The sequence below is a fragment of the Spea bombifrons genome, chromosome 8 (genome assembly GCF_027358695.1).
Source record: "Spea bombifrons isolate aSpeBom1 chromosome 8, aSpeBom1.2.pri, whole genome shotgun sequence".
NCBI classification, from domain to species: Eukaryota; Metazoa; Chordata; class Amphibia; order Anura; family Pelobatidae; genus Spea; species Spea bombifrons.
In genome coordinates, this window is record NC_071094.1 from 42,630,028 (window position 1) to 42,649,369 (window position 19,342).

The 19,342-nt window shown below is 47.2% G+C and overlaps 3 protein-coding genes across 4 annotated transcripts; all 3 read left to right on the forward strand.

Annotated features, from left to right (window-relative positions):
• The first annotated feature begins 2,458 nt into the window (after positions 1-2,458).
• On the forward strand, positions 2,459-8,437 carry LOC128502828 (proteasome subunit beta type-7-like). Its single transcript, XM_053472764.1, has 8 exons — positions 2,459-2,835; positions 3,708-3,801; positions 4,041-4,138; positions 4,984-5,124; positions 5,489-5,604; positions 6,556-6,614; positions 7,152-7,303; positions 8,141-8,437. Exons 1-8 carry the CDS (start codon positions 2,771-2,773, stop codon positions 8,244-8,246), a joined length of 831 nt encoding a protein of 276 aa, XP_053328739.1. The 5' UTR covers positions 2,459-2,770; the 3' UTR covers positions 8,247-8,437.
• Positions 8,438-9,418: 981 nt separating this feature from the next.
• On the forward strand, positions 9,419-12,128 carry CENPA (centromere protein A). Of its 2 annotated transcripts, none has more exons than XM_053473576.1 (5): positions 9,419-9,491; positions 10,570-10,707; positions 11,040-11,185; positions 11,387-11,464; positions 11,580-12,128. In XM_053473576.1, the coding sequence occupies exons 2-5, from the start codon at positions 10,617-10,619 to the stop codon at positions 11,712-11,714; spliced, it is 450 nt and encodes a 149-aa protein (XP_053329551.1). In that variant the 5' UTR covers positions 9,419-9,491; positions 10,570-10,616; the 3' UTR covers positions 11,715-12,128. The 2 variants fall into 2 exon arrangements, with proteins under 2 accessions (XP_053329551.1, XP_053329552.1); XM_053473577.1 differs by lacking the exon at positions 9,419-9,491 and adding an exon at positions 9,509-9,617.
• A 2,090-nt stretch (positions 12,129-14,218) lies between these two features.
• Positions 14,219-19,273, forward strand: LOC128503639 (steroid 21-hydroxylase). The gene is made up of 10 exons (XM_053473795.1): positions 14,219-14,456; positions 15,100-15,189; positions 15,748-15,902; positions 16,336-16,431; positions 16,532-16,642; positions 16,743-16,829; positions 17,068-17,277; positions 17,437-17,606; positions 18,546-18,649; positions 19,012-19,273. Exons 1-10 carry the CDS (start codon positions 14,219-14,221, stop codon positions 19,263-19,265), a joined length of 1,515 nt encoding a protein of 504 aa, XP_053329770.1. The 3' UTR covers positions 19,266-19,273.
• Positions 19,274-19,342: the final 69 nt, after the last annotated feature.

A 19,342-nucleotide genomic window follows, 5' to 3' on the forward strand; every position in this document is an offset into this window, starting at 1 on the left:
ATGTCTTCTCCAAGCCTCTGCTGGCCAGTCCACCTCTCCAACCCAGGACCCTCAAACTTTCTGTAGTTTCAAGTTGAACCCCAGCCTCTCCTTTCTTTTTTTCATAACCAACTTTCACTATCAGTCTCTTCCGCCTCCTATTACTGGACATACTCATCACACTCCCACTCCACCTCACCTGAGTCCTCACTCTCAGTCCCATGCGTTATGTTGGCTCCGTGCACCGTCAGTCCACCAGGTCTAGGCCGGACGGGGCTAACGGCGTCGAGAGTTGTGGAGCAGTTCGTGGTGCTGGCATTTGGATCGGGGGAAAGCGTGGTCTCTTCTGTCTCACCGGGATAATACTGCGCAAAAGAACGAGGGGCATCAAATGTCGTGAATATTCACATAAACTTGGAATAAACTGAGCTCGATACATACAACGGCACAAAAAAATAAACAAAAAGTGTCTATGGGCTGGTATGGCGTATTATGTTGGAAGCCAGTTGTGCCTGTGGCTCTCAAGGACAGGAATCAGGGGCCTTAATGTAGTCAGGACCATGAATGGTGCTACCCTATAAGCAAATGAATCTGCTCAGGGCCCCTACTGGCCTAGAAGGGCCCTCAGAAGATGCAGGGCGGGGTGAGGATGATTATCAATACAATGTGTCAACAACAAGCATGATGTGTAAGGGAGTATCCATAATAAAATGCCCCCACCCTTAGACCCCCTATAAGCCCAGAGCCGCCATTACTAACATCTCAGACATTAAGTGGATGATATAAACGCGGAGTGACTTACTGACCTCCGAGTCGGCCATCGTATCGTTGTAGGGTGAAGCAGACGCCCCCACAAAGACTTCCAAAAAAAAACAAACAGGTGTTAGTGTGAATTAGAGGCAAATCTCGTTCCGATGTCATTATACCGTCCCATCGTCGTTATCTCACCGGTAACATTGTATCAACGTGTTATAAAATACATCGGCTGGGTGGGAGAGGGCACCCCGGGGCATTCTGGGAAATACGCTCTCAACGCACATCAATGAAACTTTCAAAGCTGCCGGACCCCTTTAAAAAAAAGGAAATTGCCCCACGATATCAACCCTGAGTGATTTCAGGGGCGACGGAGTAACTTTATATCCCTCAAGTCGAGGAAAAAACTATACATTTCAAACCGGGCCGGCTGGACGGGCCAACTGGTTTTCAACTGTCACCATAGCATGATGTTAACGTCATTTCCAGTTCCCCTGGAGGTATTAATATATATATAAAGAAAATAATTGCCCTATATATAAAATCTGCTGCCCTGGTCCTATAGGTCACCCGTCGGTGCTGAACGTATAGAATACTCACAGCAAAGCACCGCGAGCCGAAGCCACTTCATGGCCATGTCTGCGACACGAGCCTCGGGCAGGAGGAACGGACACCGCGCTCTGACGTCAAACTGCCGTGATGTCATAACGAACAGCCTTGTGCTGGGTATCCATGTCGGGCGTGCGCTGTAAGGCGCGTTAGGGGTTAAGTTTAAAGAGCGGTTTGGAGCGTCTCTGCCGACTATTTACCGGTCTGCAACTGATGTTAATGGCTTCAAATTTAAAGGTGCCGTTCCACTAATACGCAACATCGCACGGTGGCAGAATGTGACATTTTATTCTTACATAAAAAAACATTTCCCCCCAAAATCCAAATCAAATTCTAAAAGTGGAGATGAACTCATTTTCTTAAAAGCTTCCAACAGATGTGATTGTACATGTATGTAGTATGTGGTATGTAGATTGCATATTTGCACCCCTTGTTAGCCTGCTTTTGTGGGCAACTACTCCCATCACTCGCATCAGTATTGTGGCTGGGCTTGATGGGAGTTGTGGCCCTGAGTCAGTGTAATTGTTTTGGAAATATTCAGTTAAAAAAAGTAAAATTTAAAAAAATGTTCACAGCATGGAACCAGTATTGAGCTACTACTGGTTTTAAAGGGAGCGTTATAGCGCATGGGCAGGAAGTGTACTGCAGTACACTTCCTGTTTTCAGTAGGGGCAGCAGGGGGAGGAATTAAATGAGACGGAAGTCCAATATTGTAACGCCGATAACTCAAGAACGCCTGCAGTGATTTGCATGCAGTAAAGTGCTAAACTGATGTACTGTCAGGGCCGGGCTGGCGATGATGGGGTGGTCCTGGCACTTTAAGGCCAGCAGCCGTCTGATGAAGTAACGTTTTTATTCTCATGTAGCATTTGGCCACTGGCCACACAACGCAACACAGGTGGGCCCAGTACCTGGGAACGCCCCGAAACCTGCGGGTCACGGGGTCTTGACACGCCCCACTCCCCGCCCATTTCTCCTTTATATGGAGGTGTTTCCCGCGACATCATTGGGCAGTCCTGGTCGCGTCCCGCAAAGGTAGGCTCCGGGTAACGAGAGCCCACAAGTCCCCAGGTATGGTGGCCGGCGGCCCACCGTGCATTTGCCCAGTGTGCCAGGCGGCCGGTCCGGGCCTGTGTACTAGAAGCGCGAGGACCGCCATTTCTTTAATGCAGTCCAGTAAGAGTTAATCAGCCATGATACTTCCCCTTGGAGCTCGGCGGGCCCGTGGCTTGCGATGGGTTATTTAAAATGGAAAGTGAAAGCATTTTAATTTTACTTTCGGAATCAGAAAAGAGACTGTTTCTGACTCGGGGAAAGACAGAAGAGAGCGTCGAGAGACAGACTGACAGCGGAGGGCAAACAGGGTGACGAAGGTAGTGAAAAGACCACCAAGCAGGGGACCCCGGAACCTGTGCAGAGACCGCTCATCATGCTGCCAGCGCTCTCTGTGTCTCAGCCCCAGGAGGGAGGATTCAGCTTTGAGAACTGTCTCCGGTAAGAGACCCCCCCACCTCAATATAACACCATATATATATATATATATATATATATATATAATTACCCCCAAAATATATTTAACCCTTTAACAACCTGACCGCCGGTCCAATGTAAGCTTTAAAAAAACGCCTTTAACCCCTTTGGTGCTGACTCCCTCAGCACCAAAGGGGTTAAAGGCGTTTTTTTAAAGCTTGCAGGTTTCTGCCCTCCATAATTATCACTGTATTATCAGCAGAGAGTAAAGTATTTAATATTAATTATTATGATATATGTTGCATTTCGTGGCTTCCTCTCGGGGTATTCCGTATACCCGATGCCTGAGTATTTTTTTCAGTAGCGCTCCAAAAAGTCGGCCATTTCACAACAAAAATCTGTTCCGGTTTAGCATGTGCCGCCATGCCCAACATGCCCTGAGGCATGTATATTTAATAACGGTTACATTTGGTAACGTGTCATTCGGATTAATGAGGATGACGACTTTTAATACCAATGAATGGCGGGAATAATTATAATACTTAGTCCAGGGCTTATAATTCTCATTTACATAAAATGTAATGTAACGCAATTGGCTATACTGACCATGTGACTTAATATACAGATTATTAGCAATCATATAAACATGTTACAATCATGAGACTCTCATGTGAACGAGAACAGGTGAACGACGGCCAACACTGAGCTGATACATACAAATTTGTTGAAAGGGTAGTAGATCCATGGAATAGCCTACTGGCAGATGTAGGGACCCCCAGATGCCCTACTAATGTCATATTAATAGGAAGCTGCTGGTGTGGCGGATCTCCTCGTGGTAAGATTTAAAGCCCAGTTCTCAGTAGAGGGAGTTAAAGGGTCATTTTCTATGGTTACAGGAATTCCTCCTTGGAAAAGTTGGGTCCAAACCTTGGCCTTCATCCCCCAAATCCCCGCAAGACCGGGACCACCATTGCTGGAATCATTTATAAGGTAAAGAATAAATAATATAATAAGAATAAAATGCCAACCTCTCAATGAGGCATCACAAGGCTGCTTTTATTTCATTAATCACCGCTGACACCTCATTTAGGTCACCGTGCCCAAAACACACAAACAATTAAAAGAAGGACAAATGGTGGTCAGCTTGGGTTTTGTGAACCTTCCGGGGGCCGCTTCTGTATTTCTAGGACCCCTGTGTGTTCTCACTGTATATTTATTTGTATCGTCAGGATGGGGTGATACTGGGAGCCGACAGAAGAGCGACAGATGATATGGTTGTGGCGGATAAGAACTGTGCCAAGATCCATTACATCACCGATAACATATAGTGAGTTCTGTCTGTCCCATCTACCCTCTGGTCTGCCTGCCCACCTACCCCATCCAGATACTACTGGTCTACCTGCCCCATCCAACTACTACTGGTCTACCTGCCCCATCCAACTACTACTGGTCTACCTGCCCCATCCAACTACTACTGGTCTACCTGCCCCATCCAGCTACAACCGGTCTACCTGCCCCATCCAACTACTACTGGTCTACCTGCTTACCTGCCCCATACTACTGGTCTCTCTGTCTATCTACCCCATTCACCTACTATTGGTTGACCTGCCTGTCTGCCCCATCCAGCTACTTCTACCTACCCCATCCAGCTACTACTGGTCTACCTGCCCAACCCAGCTTTCTGCCTCTTGGTCTACCTGCCCCATCCAGCTATCTACCCACTGATCTACCTGCTTACCTGTGCCATCCAGCTCCTGCTGGTCTTCTTGGCTACCTGCCCCATCCGGCTTCCTACTTACTAGTAACTATGTATCTATCTGCAAGTCTGTCTGTCTACACATCGGTCTGTCTCTATACCGCCAGGGCTGGCTACCTACCTGCAGGGCGCTCTGTATAGATAACAACCTATTAATCTGCCTGTGTCTGCTTGCCGGGGTATCTATCCACCTATCACACAAAGCTATCCAAGTCCTTGCGTGTATATTCCTTACGTTGCCATTCTATCCACCTACTAGTCAGGCTTCTTACCTGCAGGTCTACCCACCTGTCATCTGCCGCTCTGCTCATATATCTACCTGCCTGCTTATCTAAGCAAGTGCCTGCCTGCCTACCTTCTTCTTACGTCTATGTATTTATTTGCACTGAATACAAGCATTATCTCTTCCCCGATAGCTGCTGCGGAGCCGGGGTCGCAGCCGACGCTGAAAACGTGACCCAAGTCCTGTCCTCCAACCTTCATCTCCACGCGATGTCCACGGGCCGTGAGCCGAGAGTGTGCACGGCCAACCGGATGCTCAAACAGACGCTGTATAGGTCAGAACGTCGTGCGAGATACGATGTAACCAACCCAATGCTCCCCCTGTCACTGGAAGCCCTGCCCAGCCACGTGTCCATACAGGGGCAGGCAACCTTCGGCACTCCAGGTGTTGTGGACTACATCTCCCAGAATACTCTTACAGTCATAATGCTGGCAAAGCATCAAGGGGAATGTAGTTCACAACATCTGGAGTGCCAAAGGTTGCCTACCCCCTCACTAGACGGTCAGCCGGGCTCGGTAGGGATTCTCCAACTCAACAATATATTCAAAACTGAAAGGATCTTATTTACCAATCAATTTATTTTTGGAATCATTGTTATTTGTCTTTCAAATATTTTGCTGCATCTCCCACTGTTTTAGATACCAGGGCCACATAGGGGCATCAATCATCATCGGAGGAACGGACATCCATGGCCCCCATCTGTACAGCGTGTATCCGCATGGATCTACAGACGCCACCCCGTTCACTGCCCTTGGTGAGGGAAGGAAGTCGGTCTCTGTCGCTCCCGCGGTTATTTATCCCGGGTCAGAATATCTGCGAGAAATCCCACTGCTGCCCCAACACGTGGGGGGCTCTAAAACCTAAAACCGCCATCAGGGAGCTGCCCCCGGCTGCTAGATTACAGTGGATGTATGTATGTGTGCGTGTATGTGTGTGTGCGTGTATGTATGTGTGTGTGCATGTATGTGTGTGTGTGTGTATGCGTGTGTATGTGTGTATGCGTGTGTGTGTGTATGCGTGTGTGTATGTATGTATGCGTGTGTATGTATGCATGTGTGTATGTATGCGTGTGTATGTATGTATGCGTGTGTGTATGATGTGTGTGTATGTGTGTGTGTATGTATGTGTGCGTGTATGTATGCATGTGTGTATGTATGCGTGTGTATGTATGTGTATGTGTGTATGTGTGCGTGTGTGTATGTATGTGTGTGTATGCATGTGTATATGTATGTATGTGTGTGCGTGCGTGTATGTATGTGTGCGTGTATGTATGTATGCGTGTGTGTGTATGTATGTGTGCGTGTATGTATGTGTGCGTGTGTGTATGTATGTGTGCGTGTGTGTGTATGTATGTGTGCGTGTATGTATGTGCATGTGTGCGTGTGTGTGTGTATGTATGTATGCGTGTGTGGACGAGAATCTTTTATTATTGATGTCGCTCCAGTAGAACGGGACATTATTATTATTATTATTATTTATTGGTTTTGTATTATTTTTGTTTATTAATTTTTTTCATGCTAATATTTTAAGGGATTTTTTGATTGGTGGATTTGAATTTTTGGACCAGATTCTGTTCGAGATTCTATTCGACCAAAAATTGGAGGTTCTGCGGGGTGCGAGCTTACGTTTCAAACAGCCCCATCCCGAGCTAAACGTCTGAACGAGTCTCTGTCCGCATCGCTCGATGTTCTCTTCTCTTTTCCAGGGTCGGGGTCGTCCGCCGCTATAGCTGTTTTGGAAGATCGCTACAAGCCGTACATGGAGGTGAGAATCGAATCCATTCCGAAATGGAACCTGGAAATTTGGAATCAGGAAAAGGGTTACCGCGCATGGTTAATGCGGAGGAATGAGGGGGAATGAGACAGAAGATAAAGGGCTCCTCGGGTGAGGATGATGGGATTGTAGCGAGGGAGAAGTCAGGACCCTGCAGACTGAGGGTAATAGCAGGATAGATCGCAAGTGTCCGGAATAGCCATGATTTGGGAGAAGATGCAGCTGCAGAGCTGCAGCTTCCCAGCACCTCTGTGGTCTGAGGATCCTTGCCACTGATTGGCTGAACCAGAGCTGGAGCTGACTGGAAGTAAGTATATATAACGTGCAAGGAAAATGTGAAACGTCATTGAATAAAGTGAAGTCAGGAGTCCATATCAGGGTCAGTCCGGGGCCCGCGTGCGAGCGGGTAATAATGGGGATCTTATGTAAGTGCGCGCTCACCGGGTCCTCGGAGGCCCTTATATACAGAACCGAATAATACACAAGATGAGGCCCTTTACCTGTATCGTCTGTCTCCACGTTTCCCAGTTAGAGGAAGGGATGAAGCTGGTCACGGACGCCATTACTGCGGGGATCCTGTGTGACCTGGGATCGGGTAGCGGGGTGGATCTGTGCATCATTACCCGGGACGGGGCGCGTATCCTGAGAGGTCACACGGACACCGAGACCCGGGGAAAGAGGTGAGACAGTTCTGTATACGCAGGCGTGAGCGTCCGCCACCATTTCACCCAGAGCCGGCCCAGGGGGTCCCGGGGGGTCCATGGCACCCAGGCGGCGTTATTACAAGGGGGGGGGGATTTCTGGCGCTCGCGTGCATTCGGCGGCAGTATTATGATTAATGTGACCTCACCTCGCGGTAGTGGCGCTGCAGCTCACATTGCCAGGTGCGTTAAGGTGAGTTGTGTGTGACTGAGCGTGCTCGGGAATGTTAGTTTGTTAGTGTATGTGTCTGTGTGTGTCTGGATATGTTAGTTTGCGTGTCCGGCTGTGTTGGTCTGAGTCTCTGGATGACTGGGTTAGTATGAGTTTCTGCGTACGTATGTGTTAGCGAGTGTCTGGATGTGTGCGTTAGTGTGAGTGTCTGGGTGTGTGTGTTAGTGTGAGTGTCTGGGTGTGTGCATTAGTGTGAGTGTCTGGGTGTGTGCATTAGTGTGAGTGTCTGGGTGTGTGCGTTAGTGTGAGTGTCTGGGTGTGTGGGTTAGTGTGAGTGTCTGGGTGTGTGCATTAGTGTGAGTGTCTGGGTGTGTGTGTTAGTGTGAGTGTCTGGGTGTGTGCATTAGTGTGAGTGTCTGGGTGTGTGCATTAGTGTGAGTGTCTGGGTGTGTGCGTTAGTGTGAGTGTCTGGGTGTGTGGGTTAGTGTGAGTGTCTGATGTGCTAACGGATGTGGGTGTGGGAGGGGCAACATTTCACTCTTGGACCCAGGCATCACAATGTCTTGTGCAGGCCGTGATCTCACGCGTGTGCGTGTAACACGTGCTCACTCTGAGTATAACGAGCCGCCTCTTTATCGCCATAGGCTGGCCTCGTACCGTTATCCCCGGGGAACCACGGCCATCACGGGAGAAACCATCAAACGGCTGGAGCTGGTGGAGGAAACCGTCCAGACCATGGATACAGAATAACAACAAGGAGTTTATGGGATGTTAGCGCTTAAGATTCAATTTGGGAAATTATGGTATTGTTGATTCACGCTTTTAAAAAAAATGGTAATCTCTGGCGGCCGTCTTCATTTTACAAAGTTTAATTGTCTCATGGTTTAAACATCACGTGGATTCCGTGTTATGCTACACAAATAAAAATGTCTCAGACGTGACCCGGGATCTTTGGTGTTACTTGGCGTCATACATGTTGTGCCTCTGGTGGACGTGATCCACAAGAAGCCCCTCCCACCGAAAATGGAACACTCCAGTTAGCTGTCCATCAGAACGTCCTGACTCTTCAGGGGGCAGTGGCTTAGTTAGCGGGCAGAGTTAGCCCCGACTATCTTAAGTTTGTATGAGGGTGGGAGGGGCGTAGGGCAGTTAGTGGGCGTGTCCCCAGGTACGCCCATCGCAAAGATCCTGTTGTAATGATTCATTGATTGTACCCGTGCGACCGGAACCAGTTGCATGCCTCCCAACTTTCCCGCATTATGCAGGACAGTCACGACGTTGCCACTCTATCCAGAGCTCTACCTCTGTTGTGCTTTTCGCAGCAGGACACCAGAGAATGCATACTGCGCATGCGCAGCGCTGTCAGTGACGCTCTGCCCTGATTCGCCGGGGGTAGAAGCTAGGAGGTAGTTGGGTTATCATTAAATCAGAGTAAAAAAATGAAGGAATCAGGCTGGGTGACCTTGGGAATCTGCCCACTTACCCTGCCACAGGGGCAAACACCCTGATGGATCCCATACATACTCCTATGACACAATTCCATAAAGGAGCCAGAGTTTGGGGATAATTACAAACTCCCTGCAGCTATGCGCATGTTTTATCCTAAACCACGTGGGTCTGATTCGAATTAACTCAATGCTGGGTTGGATATGCTATTGGTGACTAAGATGTTAAATTAACATATCATTTCTGTTCATATGCCACACTAAAGATGGCGAGATTGGTTTCAACGTCCTTCCTCACCAGTGTGAGGCTGGCAGTTCACAACTACCATCTCATAAACCTCACAAACATGGCAGCCACTCCGCACTGTTACTAATGTTCAAGTTAATAAAGTATATTGAAGAAAAAAAAGTGCGTACGAAAGACGAGAGCGTGAATTTATAGGCCACACCCCGTGTCTCCCGTCACTTAGCAACGACCCGGCCTGGCTGGGAGATGTTTAGTTTCAAATACCCGGATGTGACGTCAGAGCAAGTGCGCGAGATTTAAAAGGTAAGGGCGATATATTAGTAAATAAGTAAATATATGTGCCTGGGGCCGCGGTATATTGCCGTACGCTTTGTATAGGACGGTATGGATATAGGGACGCGGGTGGTTATCGCGGCTGGAGGTATACAGGTATCAGAAGCATCCTTCCCTGACAGCTTATGGCAGAGTGTTCTGCTACAGTATCAGCCCCCCGGGGGGGTATTACTGGGGTAGATAACAAGCCAGCTAAACAGCCCCAAACTGTATCGACAACTGGTATGGGGCGAACTGCCCCACTGGTGGGATCAGACTGGGGCACTTTGCCATACCAGAGATCTCTCTCTCTTTTGCTCGGATCCTCCGATGAAGAGGATCTGTAACTGACTCCTCCGATAATCTGATTATATGTGACGTTCCTGGTGCATGCTATTTCTCCCTGTATGTTGTGGTTGATATCCCTGCTTGAATGCAGGTGACTCGGTTTAGTGTGTCTTGAAATAAGGGCAATGATAAGTCAAGGTTTCCATGACGACCGGTATGAGAGAAATTTGGCGAGTCACTGCGTAGAATCTTCATGATGAGCCATTAAAGGGTTAATATGTAAAGTCTCTCAGGTATGAACATCTGCTGCGGCCTTCTGTAAGAAAGCGGTTGGTGAATGGAGTTTATTGCCCCACCGCTGGGATTAAGTTGTGAGGGTGCATTGCTGGGGTGGGTGACAAGCTTATATAAACATTATTGTTATTTATTGTTTTATATAGCGCCATCACATTCCGTAGCGCTGTACAATGGGTAGACAGGACATAACGAGTAGCATGTAACATAACGAACTGACTAACAGAGACAACCGCATAGCAACGCCGAGCAGCCCGGGGCGATTCTATTGGGTAAAGGTGACAAGATTTTTAAATTCACTGGGAACCCTGTAACTTGTATTTTTTTTAAAGGGTTTCAATCTCCTGTAATTGTCACGAAAAGGGATATCGGGGGTTCTCCGGACGCTGAGAATAACCCGATTGTTTTGTGTAATAATGTCAGGTCTGTGTGACGCGTCTCGGAGGGGGATTTTTTTTAACCCCGTGTGCTCATTTTTCTCCCCCAGGAAGTTGATGTGGCTGGAGTGTAACCAATAACTCTACACCGATCGCCATGAGACCGAGCACAGCCACCCCCCCCTCGAAGAGGAAGTCGCGGCCCCCACAGAGGAGGTCGCCCCCGGAACCTGTCGCACCCCCCACAAGTAATGATGGCATCATCGCGTACCCAACGCAGACACTTAGACTCATCCTTAATGCATAATAAATACAGAAAGGGACTTAAAGTACAGGAAGGAATCTAACACCAGAGGGGCCGAGGCTGAGATGGAATAGCAGGAAGTTTTACTTTACTGACAGGGTGGTAGATAAGTGGAACAGCCTCTCGTCAGACATGGTAGGGAGAGGGAATGTAAACATGCATGGGATAGGCATACGGCTCCTGAATCTAAGACGAGACCAACGTGGCGTTTGGGGTGAATGTACGCCATGTTTGTTGGGATTGGGATTTGTTTTTTTTGACATCATCTCTTCGCAGCTTCCAGAAGAGGACGGAGAGCTGAAGAGGAGCGAGAGACTGCCCAAAGGAGGCGATTCCGGCCGGGAACGCGAGCGCTCATGGAGATTCGCAAGTATCAGAAATCTACCGAGCTTCTCATCCGGAAGGCGCCGTTCCAAAGACTGGTAGGAAGCTTTTTCTGCCGGGGATTATTCAATCATCTAAACTTTTACCCCCGATATTTTTTTTCAGGGAATGCTTTGTAGTCGGGAGACAAAGTTGCAACAATAACCTAAAAATGAAACCAATCTTTTATTATTCCGTCCGCGTAGAAAACATGGAGTGGGAGCCGGCCGTACTTTATTTCTTTTTATTTGTCTCTGCAGGTTAGGGAGGTTTGCATGACGTACACCCGCGGCGTGGCATTTAATTGGCAGTCGATGGCGATCATGGCTCTACAAGAGGTGAGTAAAGCCCAATTCTCTGCACAGTGAAGGGAATGGCCGTTAGAACGCTCGGCTGTCGCTCTATCGTAACCTCTGTCCTTCCCTCCACCCCGGTACCCGCTCTCCCCTGCAGGCCGCCGAAGCCTTCCTCGTGCGCCTCCTCGAAGACTCCTATCTCTGCAGTATCCACGCCAAGCGGGTCACGCTCTTCGTTCAGGACATCCAGCTGGCCAGGAGAATACGGGGGATCACTGAAGGACTGGGTTGACGCTCGTTATTGGTTCTCGCCCCTCAACTTCCCAGAACAGAGTGTTTTTATTTTTCTAAATTTACCAGAATTGCTGGAATTACAATGAATTTGTTGTCCTCCCCCTTACCCTACTATAAGGGGAAGTCGGTGTAGTTTTGCAGTCTGTGACTGTCTTATGTGGAGCGAGCAAAGCTTACGCTCTTCTGTGGGGTCTTCGCCTCGTAGGAAGTGTTCCCTTTCAACAAGTTCTTGAGACTTTTATAAAAGCGCAAACCCTATAGTTCTGAAAATCCCTTTTAACGTCTTTTGTATATTTTAACAATTCCCCTTTTAAACCCGGAAATTGATTGTGTAGCTTGAGGCTTACAGATTCTAAAAATGACATCACTGACCCTTTTAGGCAAGGCAGCATTAATAGCTATGAATTTACAGGCGGTATGGAAATGTCAGTATATAATATATATCTATATATATCTCTATATATATATATATATATATATATATCACCAAAATGTGTGTTTTATCCCAATTTATTCTAGGCATAACGTCCAGCCCCTCTTCTATAATTTCTGCTTTCCCATGCCATGGGGTGACACGCTGTAAAGAGTGGAGTAATGGGGTGTGATTAGGTCGTTTTTAAATGATAAAATTATATTTTATTTTGCAGTTTCTATCAATTTAACTCTTTCATTACTGCTACTTATTTACATCGATTGCCCCGAGTGCTGTGATCTGCCACTGAAAGTGGAACAGAACACTCATTATTACATTAAATATTTTTACCACACTCATGTCCTTTCATATGTTTTATGAAGTTACACGGCATTGAAAAATCTATTGTAAATAGGTTTTTATATATATTTTATATGCTTCATCCTTCATTAATTTGCCTTTTATCATTTTTTCTAAGAAACCTTATTTAGCTGAATTTCTGTAATTGTCTATTTTTAAACTTGTCCAATAAAATATCATTATATACCTTTTTGCTCACTTGTTTGGTTTGTGGACGCGCTCCAGCCCTCAAGTGCACTTTAATAGTTAACTGTTTAATGCAGGGGTGTCCAGCCTGTGGCCCTCCAGCTGCTGCAGGACTACATCTCCCATAATGCTCTTTCAGCTAAGCGGCTGGCTGACGAGTATGAGAGATGTAATCCTGCAGCAGCTGGAGGGCCGCAGGTTGGACAGCCCTGGTTTAATGGAAGTGCAGAGGGATTGTTCGGAATCCTCTGCATACGCTTGTTCTGAGTAGTTTGAGAGTCGCTACATGCATACATGCGATTGGCTGCCGCTGCTCTCATTCGTTTTAATGGGTGTATTAACGCGCAGGAAGCATACTTAAGTACACTTCCTGTTTTCAGTAGAGACAGACAGGGGAGGAGTATAATGACCCAGAACCACATTCTCCAGTAGGAAAGAATATGCATGCGCAAGTGAATAACACTACATCGGACACTAATATGCATTAATAAAAAGAAATGGGGACCAAACCGTCCCTTAAGAGACCAAATTACGACTTGCTTTACTCAGGAATGGTTTGGACCAGGATAGGGTGAGCCGAGTGGCTCTTATCTGCCGTCAAATTGTATGTGTGACTTATCCATGGTGCAGGGAGCTGTAGTCATTCATGCAACATTCATAGAATTCCACGCTATGGACAGGAGTGCGGCCCGTGACATCACGCTTCTATAACATCACATGTATCCATCGTCTGATCTGTATCTTACTGATTATCCCCCAGCTCACCGCCTCCGCTATCTCCACGGTCTGCGCTCCCCGACCCTCCCTGGCTAATCTACGTTCCCCATCTCTCCTTGACATTCTGTCCGGGAAGGCGCTGGCGCTCAAGGACCTTCCACCAACGTCACTCTGCCTCGTCCCTCAGATCGGATGATAACGTGTGAGAAGTTCATGGCTGCAGACCAATCGTGCGATTTATAAAAATCACAGAAACTGGAGAAACCCAGAAATAAAACATTGGATGGGCTGCGTTTCCATAATTATCTATAACGAAGGTCTTCTGGGTATTCAAGCATTGTGGTATCTGGGACTATGGCTCTGCTTTCAGGTTCTAGATCATTTGCTCCTGCTTTCAGGTTCCAGATCCTTTGCTCCTGCTTTCAGGTTCTAGATCCTTTGCTCCTGCTTTCAGGTTCCAGATCCTTTGCTCCTGCTTTCAGGTTCTGCGTTTCCAACGTGTTATGGGATCCACGTCATTGGAATCTGATTCTGAAAGGCATTGTAGGATCTTATTTTGGGGACCGTGCCTTAGAACCGGCTGCCAGGTTCTGGATTTGTATCGCTTTATTGTCCTGCTGCAGTGTCCTTTTACTTCTGGATCCGCAGTGAAGATTTTCTGGTTCTTGTTTTCATTTTTTTTGCATGTTTTTGCTTCTGATTCTGGATTTCTATCTTTTCTTTTTCCACCCCTTCCATTTTTTACTTGCTCGGCCCCCTCCCTCCCACCCAAGGTTATACCCGGCACTATAAGTACCCCGGCCTCCTCCATCCTCCGTGCGTTCATCATGGTCCTTGTGCTGCTGTTCCCGGTCCTTCTTCTCTTCCTCTCTTTTATCTACTTCAAGCGATCCCAATTACTTCTCCGCGGAACCCCCCGGCACGGCCCGATTTACCCTCCATGCCCCCCCTCTTACCCATTTGTGGGTCACTTATTCCATTTAGGGCACAATGACTTACCACTTCACTTCATGGACCTCTCCAGAAAATACGGCCCTATCTACCGCTTAAGCTTTTGGGGGCAAGGTGAGTTTGATACATATATATATATACGACACTTTATATAAATACACAATAAGTGTATCTATCTGTATATTATATGATATATGATTATATGATCAATGTGTGTAGACAATAGACACACTTTGGATAGTTTTAGGGTATTTACTAGGAAAGTTGATGTGCAGTTAGGGTTAGCATACACATAAATTAATGTAAAATAATGTATAAAATAAGATAATAAATGCCGGTGGGACATCTGTCACAAAACAGAACAATGATTGTTAAAAAAAAAAGTTCAATAATGTGTATTAATGGGATTTTTTGGTACTAATTGCAGTTTTGTTTATGTCATTTTTTTTTTCTCAAAGCTTTCACATTTATAAAAGCAAAATAATTGGGAATGTAGTGAGGAATCGCGTATTAATTGTTGTTATTGGGTTTTTTTAAAATTATTTGTTAGTATTAATTATTTTTTGTATTTATTTCCTTGCCCTTATTTCTGATTTTTTTACCCCAAACCACCCGTTGCTGTTCTTTTGTCTCCCTATTTTTGTACAGCGCTGCGGAATATGATGGCGCTATATAAATCAATAAATAATAATAATATTAACCCCACAATCCCGTCTCTCTCTCGGTTCTGTAAATCCCGTTTCGCTTTATCCCGCAGATGTCGTCGTATTAAACACGGCCGCTCTGATTCGCGAAGCGCTGGTTAAGAAGTGGGCAGACTTTGCCGGGAGACCCCCGAGTTACATCGGTAATTGATTATTTTTGTCTAGAACTGTATATTAATGTAATGTGAATTATTCAGGGATTAGTGACGAGTCCGCGGAAAGGGGATTTGGTTCGATGAATGAATGAAGCGGAAATGTTTAAATCTCACATTTGGCACTTAAACTGAAATGTAACAAAGCCTCAGAATTCCAAAGGTTACAATGAAGATCAATCCGGTTATTTTCTTTAAGTATAAAATATATTAAGATTTTTCCAAATTCAGTTAATCCTGACCCGAAAAAGAACGCAGGGGGAGACTGCATTGTACTAAAATCACAGTTATTTGTTTTAAGAGATTGAACCTCTCATGCTGAAATGTGTCTAGTGCATAACAATAAGGAGGTGAGGGTGGATACGTGGATCAGCCACCCAGCAGAAGTGGTAGAGGGTAATACAGTGAGGGTAATACATGCATGGGATAGACATACGGCTCCTGAATCTAAGACGAGACCAGCGACTGATTAAGGTCTGAGTCTTTGGGGCGAATGGGTCTGATCTGCCGACAGATTCTATGTTCCTCTTGTACCGCGCTACTGCACAGGTGACCTCATCTCTCTGGGTGGGAAGGACCTTTCGTTGGGAGACAACACTCCGGTGTGGAAGGTGCAGCGACGTCTGACACACTCGTCGTTACAGAGCCGAATACGCAGGGATCTGGAGAGTCTGCTGTATGGAGAGGCCAGAAGATTATGTGATGTGAGTCCGTTCCCACGTAGGACTCATTAATTATATGGCGCTGTCATATTCCGCAGCGCTGTACAATGGGTATAACATAACAAGTAGTGTATAACATAACAAAAGGTAAGCAGGGCCCTGCTCAAAGAGCTTACAATCTAGAAGGAGTTGGGGTATATTACACAAAAGGTAAATGATGAACCGGCATTGGCATCCGGTGTTGTTTGCACTTTAATTTATGGGGCAATTAGAAGACATGGGGGTAACCGGGGTGATTCGGGGTATCAATGCTCTCTGCTTGGGATGTCTGAGGTAAAAGGTTCTGGGTTGGTCCAGGTTTCTGCGGTTTGCCCCAGTTGGCCGGTTTGCCCCTTGATCTAATCTGAGTGCATGGTGAGTGTGAGTGAGGCCATGTCATGTAATCCCAGTGTCTGCTCTCTCTTATTCCACCCAGGATTTAATGAACAAAAAGGGTGACCCGGTGGAGATTTCGGAGGAGTTCTCCCTGCGCACGTGCAGGGTTATCGCGGAGCTGACCTTCGGCACCAGGGTGAGACGCCCTCCCTCATTACTCCACTCCACTCATTCTAAACGCTCTCTCTTTGCGTTTCTGGCCACGCGGATCCTTCATGACTCCGTTTCCTTTCTAGTACGAGCTGTCAGACCCCTCATTCTCTGAAATCCACCGCTGCGTTGTCCAGATCATAAAGTTATGGGAATCTCCATCCGTGACGGTGCTGGACTTCATACCCATCCTGCGGGTAAGGAGCTTTCTTCCTAATAACGAGAACAAGCGGGAAAAAGAGAGAAGGAGCCGCGGCTTCAGCCTTTCCTAAACCCTTTCTCTGCTTCCACTGCTAGAAGTTCCCAAACAGAACCCTGGCTCTTCTCCTGAAGACTGCGGAGCGGAGAGATTCCTTCGTGAAGAACCAACTGGAGAGACACAAGGTGCGTGGAGTATTCTGGACCCATGTTATCCCCAAACTGTGGCCCTTCAGCTGTTGCGGCACTACATTTCCCACACTTCTCTGCCAGCCTCCTAGCTGAGCATTATGGGAGATGTAGTCCTGCAACAGCCGAAGTGCCACAGTTTGGAGACCCTAGACGTATTTTTTGTCTGTGCGGTCCAGAGATACCTTCTTCTCTGGTTGGAGGGGGAAGAAGTCATCCTTGTTTCCGCTTCCAGTCTCGACAGGAATCTAGCGCATCTGAGGGAGATATTCTGGACACAATGATCCGCTTCTTCATGGAGAAATCCAAAGATGACAGCAATGGGGTGGCAGAACTTTCCGAAGGTCACCTACATATGTCTGTAGTAGATTTATTTATCGGCGGCACAGAGACCACGGCTTCTTTATTGACATGGACGGTGGCCTTTCTCATCCACCACCCCGAGGTACGATCCTGGCGTTTGGTCTGAAATAGAATCCTCGGTGATACGTTGTATTTATACAGCTCGGCTCGCTGTTACATGGAGGCTGCCATCTCTAGAGTGGGCTCCTCTTTCTGTGCCCACGTCTGTGGCCAAATAATAATTATTACTTTTTGTTCTTAGGCGCAAGAGAAAATTTATGGAGAGATTATGGGAGCCGTGGGACCTGATAGATACCCCTCATATTCAGAGCGTAGCTCTTTGCCCTATCTTAATGCCACCATCTCTGAGATGCTCAGACTGCGCCCAGTGGTACCCCTAGCCGTGCCACACTGCGCTACAAGAGACAGCAGGTGAGAAGTGATAGGAAAACCTTATGATATATCCATGGGCAGGGCTCTCCCGACTCTTCAGGTTCTGTGAATTGTGGCTCCCAGCATGCCCAGCCAGCCGAAACGCAATCTATTTTATAAACTTTTCTGCATTCCAATGACTTCTTTAACATCATTTCCGGAAGGGCATGTGTTATATATAAGACGCGATGTCCGCTAGAGCCGCATCTTCTGCTATAAACCCCTGTAATTTAAATAATAGCCCCGACCTGCTGTGTAATGCACTCTGATACCACAAGGTGTCGCTGAGCACAAGTCACAGAAAGAGCCATTCCGAGACGACAGTCTATACACTGCTGTGGCCCCCGAGGGGCTTCTTATTCTCATTAGATATACTGATTTAGGGGTTTCGATCATATCTCAACAATTCACATACTGGAAAAAATCTTCTTTCATTCTGTCCTGATTAATTTAAGCTTCCGTTGGCATTTAGGATCCTGGCCTTCCATCGAACCTCTTCACGGGACACCTTGTGGCGTTTGAAGATTTATTAATATACAAATTCATAGTTTAATAGTTCCGCACCCCACTGTCTTGACATAAGGACTTTATCTTGTTCAGTGTCTCCCTCTGCCCCTCCCCCCCCACAGCAGCTAACTTCCTGTCCTTGGTGTCCCTCTGCCCCTCCCAGAGCAGATAACTTCCTGTCCTTGGTGTCCCTCTACCCCTCCCACAGCAGCTAACTTCCTGTCCTTGGTGTCCCTCTGCCCCTCCCACAGCAGATAACGTCCTGTCCTTTGTGTCCCTCTGCCACCCCCCCACATCAGCTAACTTCCTGTCCTTGGTGTCCCTCTGTCCCTCCCAGAGCAGCTAACTTCCTGTCTCCTGTCTCCCGCTATACACACTATAAGGAATACCGCTATTAATCCTCTAAAACGCAATCTGTTTTTTCCTCCCCAGCATCGCTGGATACTCTATTCCTAAGGGGACAATTGTTATTCCAAATATTTTTGCTGCTCATCACGAGCCAACCGTTTGGGACGATCCGACACAATTCTCCCCAGGTAAGTGTGAGCCGCTGCGTGACGCCGAGGTTATCGGGGGGTTACGTGGAAATAGGTCTAGTAACAACAGGAAAGGTGGCCAAATCTCACCGGACCTCCAGTTAAACGGTCGTGCCCGAAGGACCCCCCAAACCCATTGGACTGGTACTTTTCTCCTCGCGCTAGAAGCTTATATTCCATTACGTATTTTGCACTGAATCTGGACTTTTAATAAATACTGTTTTTCAGGTTTTGGGTCTCCAGAACACCAGCCCCCCCCCCCATTTCTTTGCACTTGTGTGTCTATCATATTTTAATGTTTTCTCCGTGTTTTGGTCCTTTTAATTTGGATTAAATAAGGTTTCTTTGTTCTTTTCTATCAGAACGTTTCTTGGCCCAGTCGGAAGCCCCCCCGAGCCCCAGGGCTCTGCTGCCGTTCAGCGCGGGCGCGCGGCTCTGTATCGGGGAAACCCTGGCAAGAATGGAAATATTTATCTTCCTCTCCCACCTGCTGAGGGATTTCCGCCTCTCACCCGTCTCGCCCGAGCGGCTCCCAGACCTCAAAGGGGTCTTTGGCATCAACCTCAAGTGTCTGCCCTTTCGCGTCCGTCTCTTGCCCCGCAGCGACCTCCTTTGAGGTTTGACGTCTATATTACGGCTCAGGATACCCGGAGCTCTCCCTCTATAAGGGCCGGGCTAGCCCCAGATAGCCGA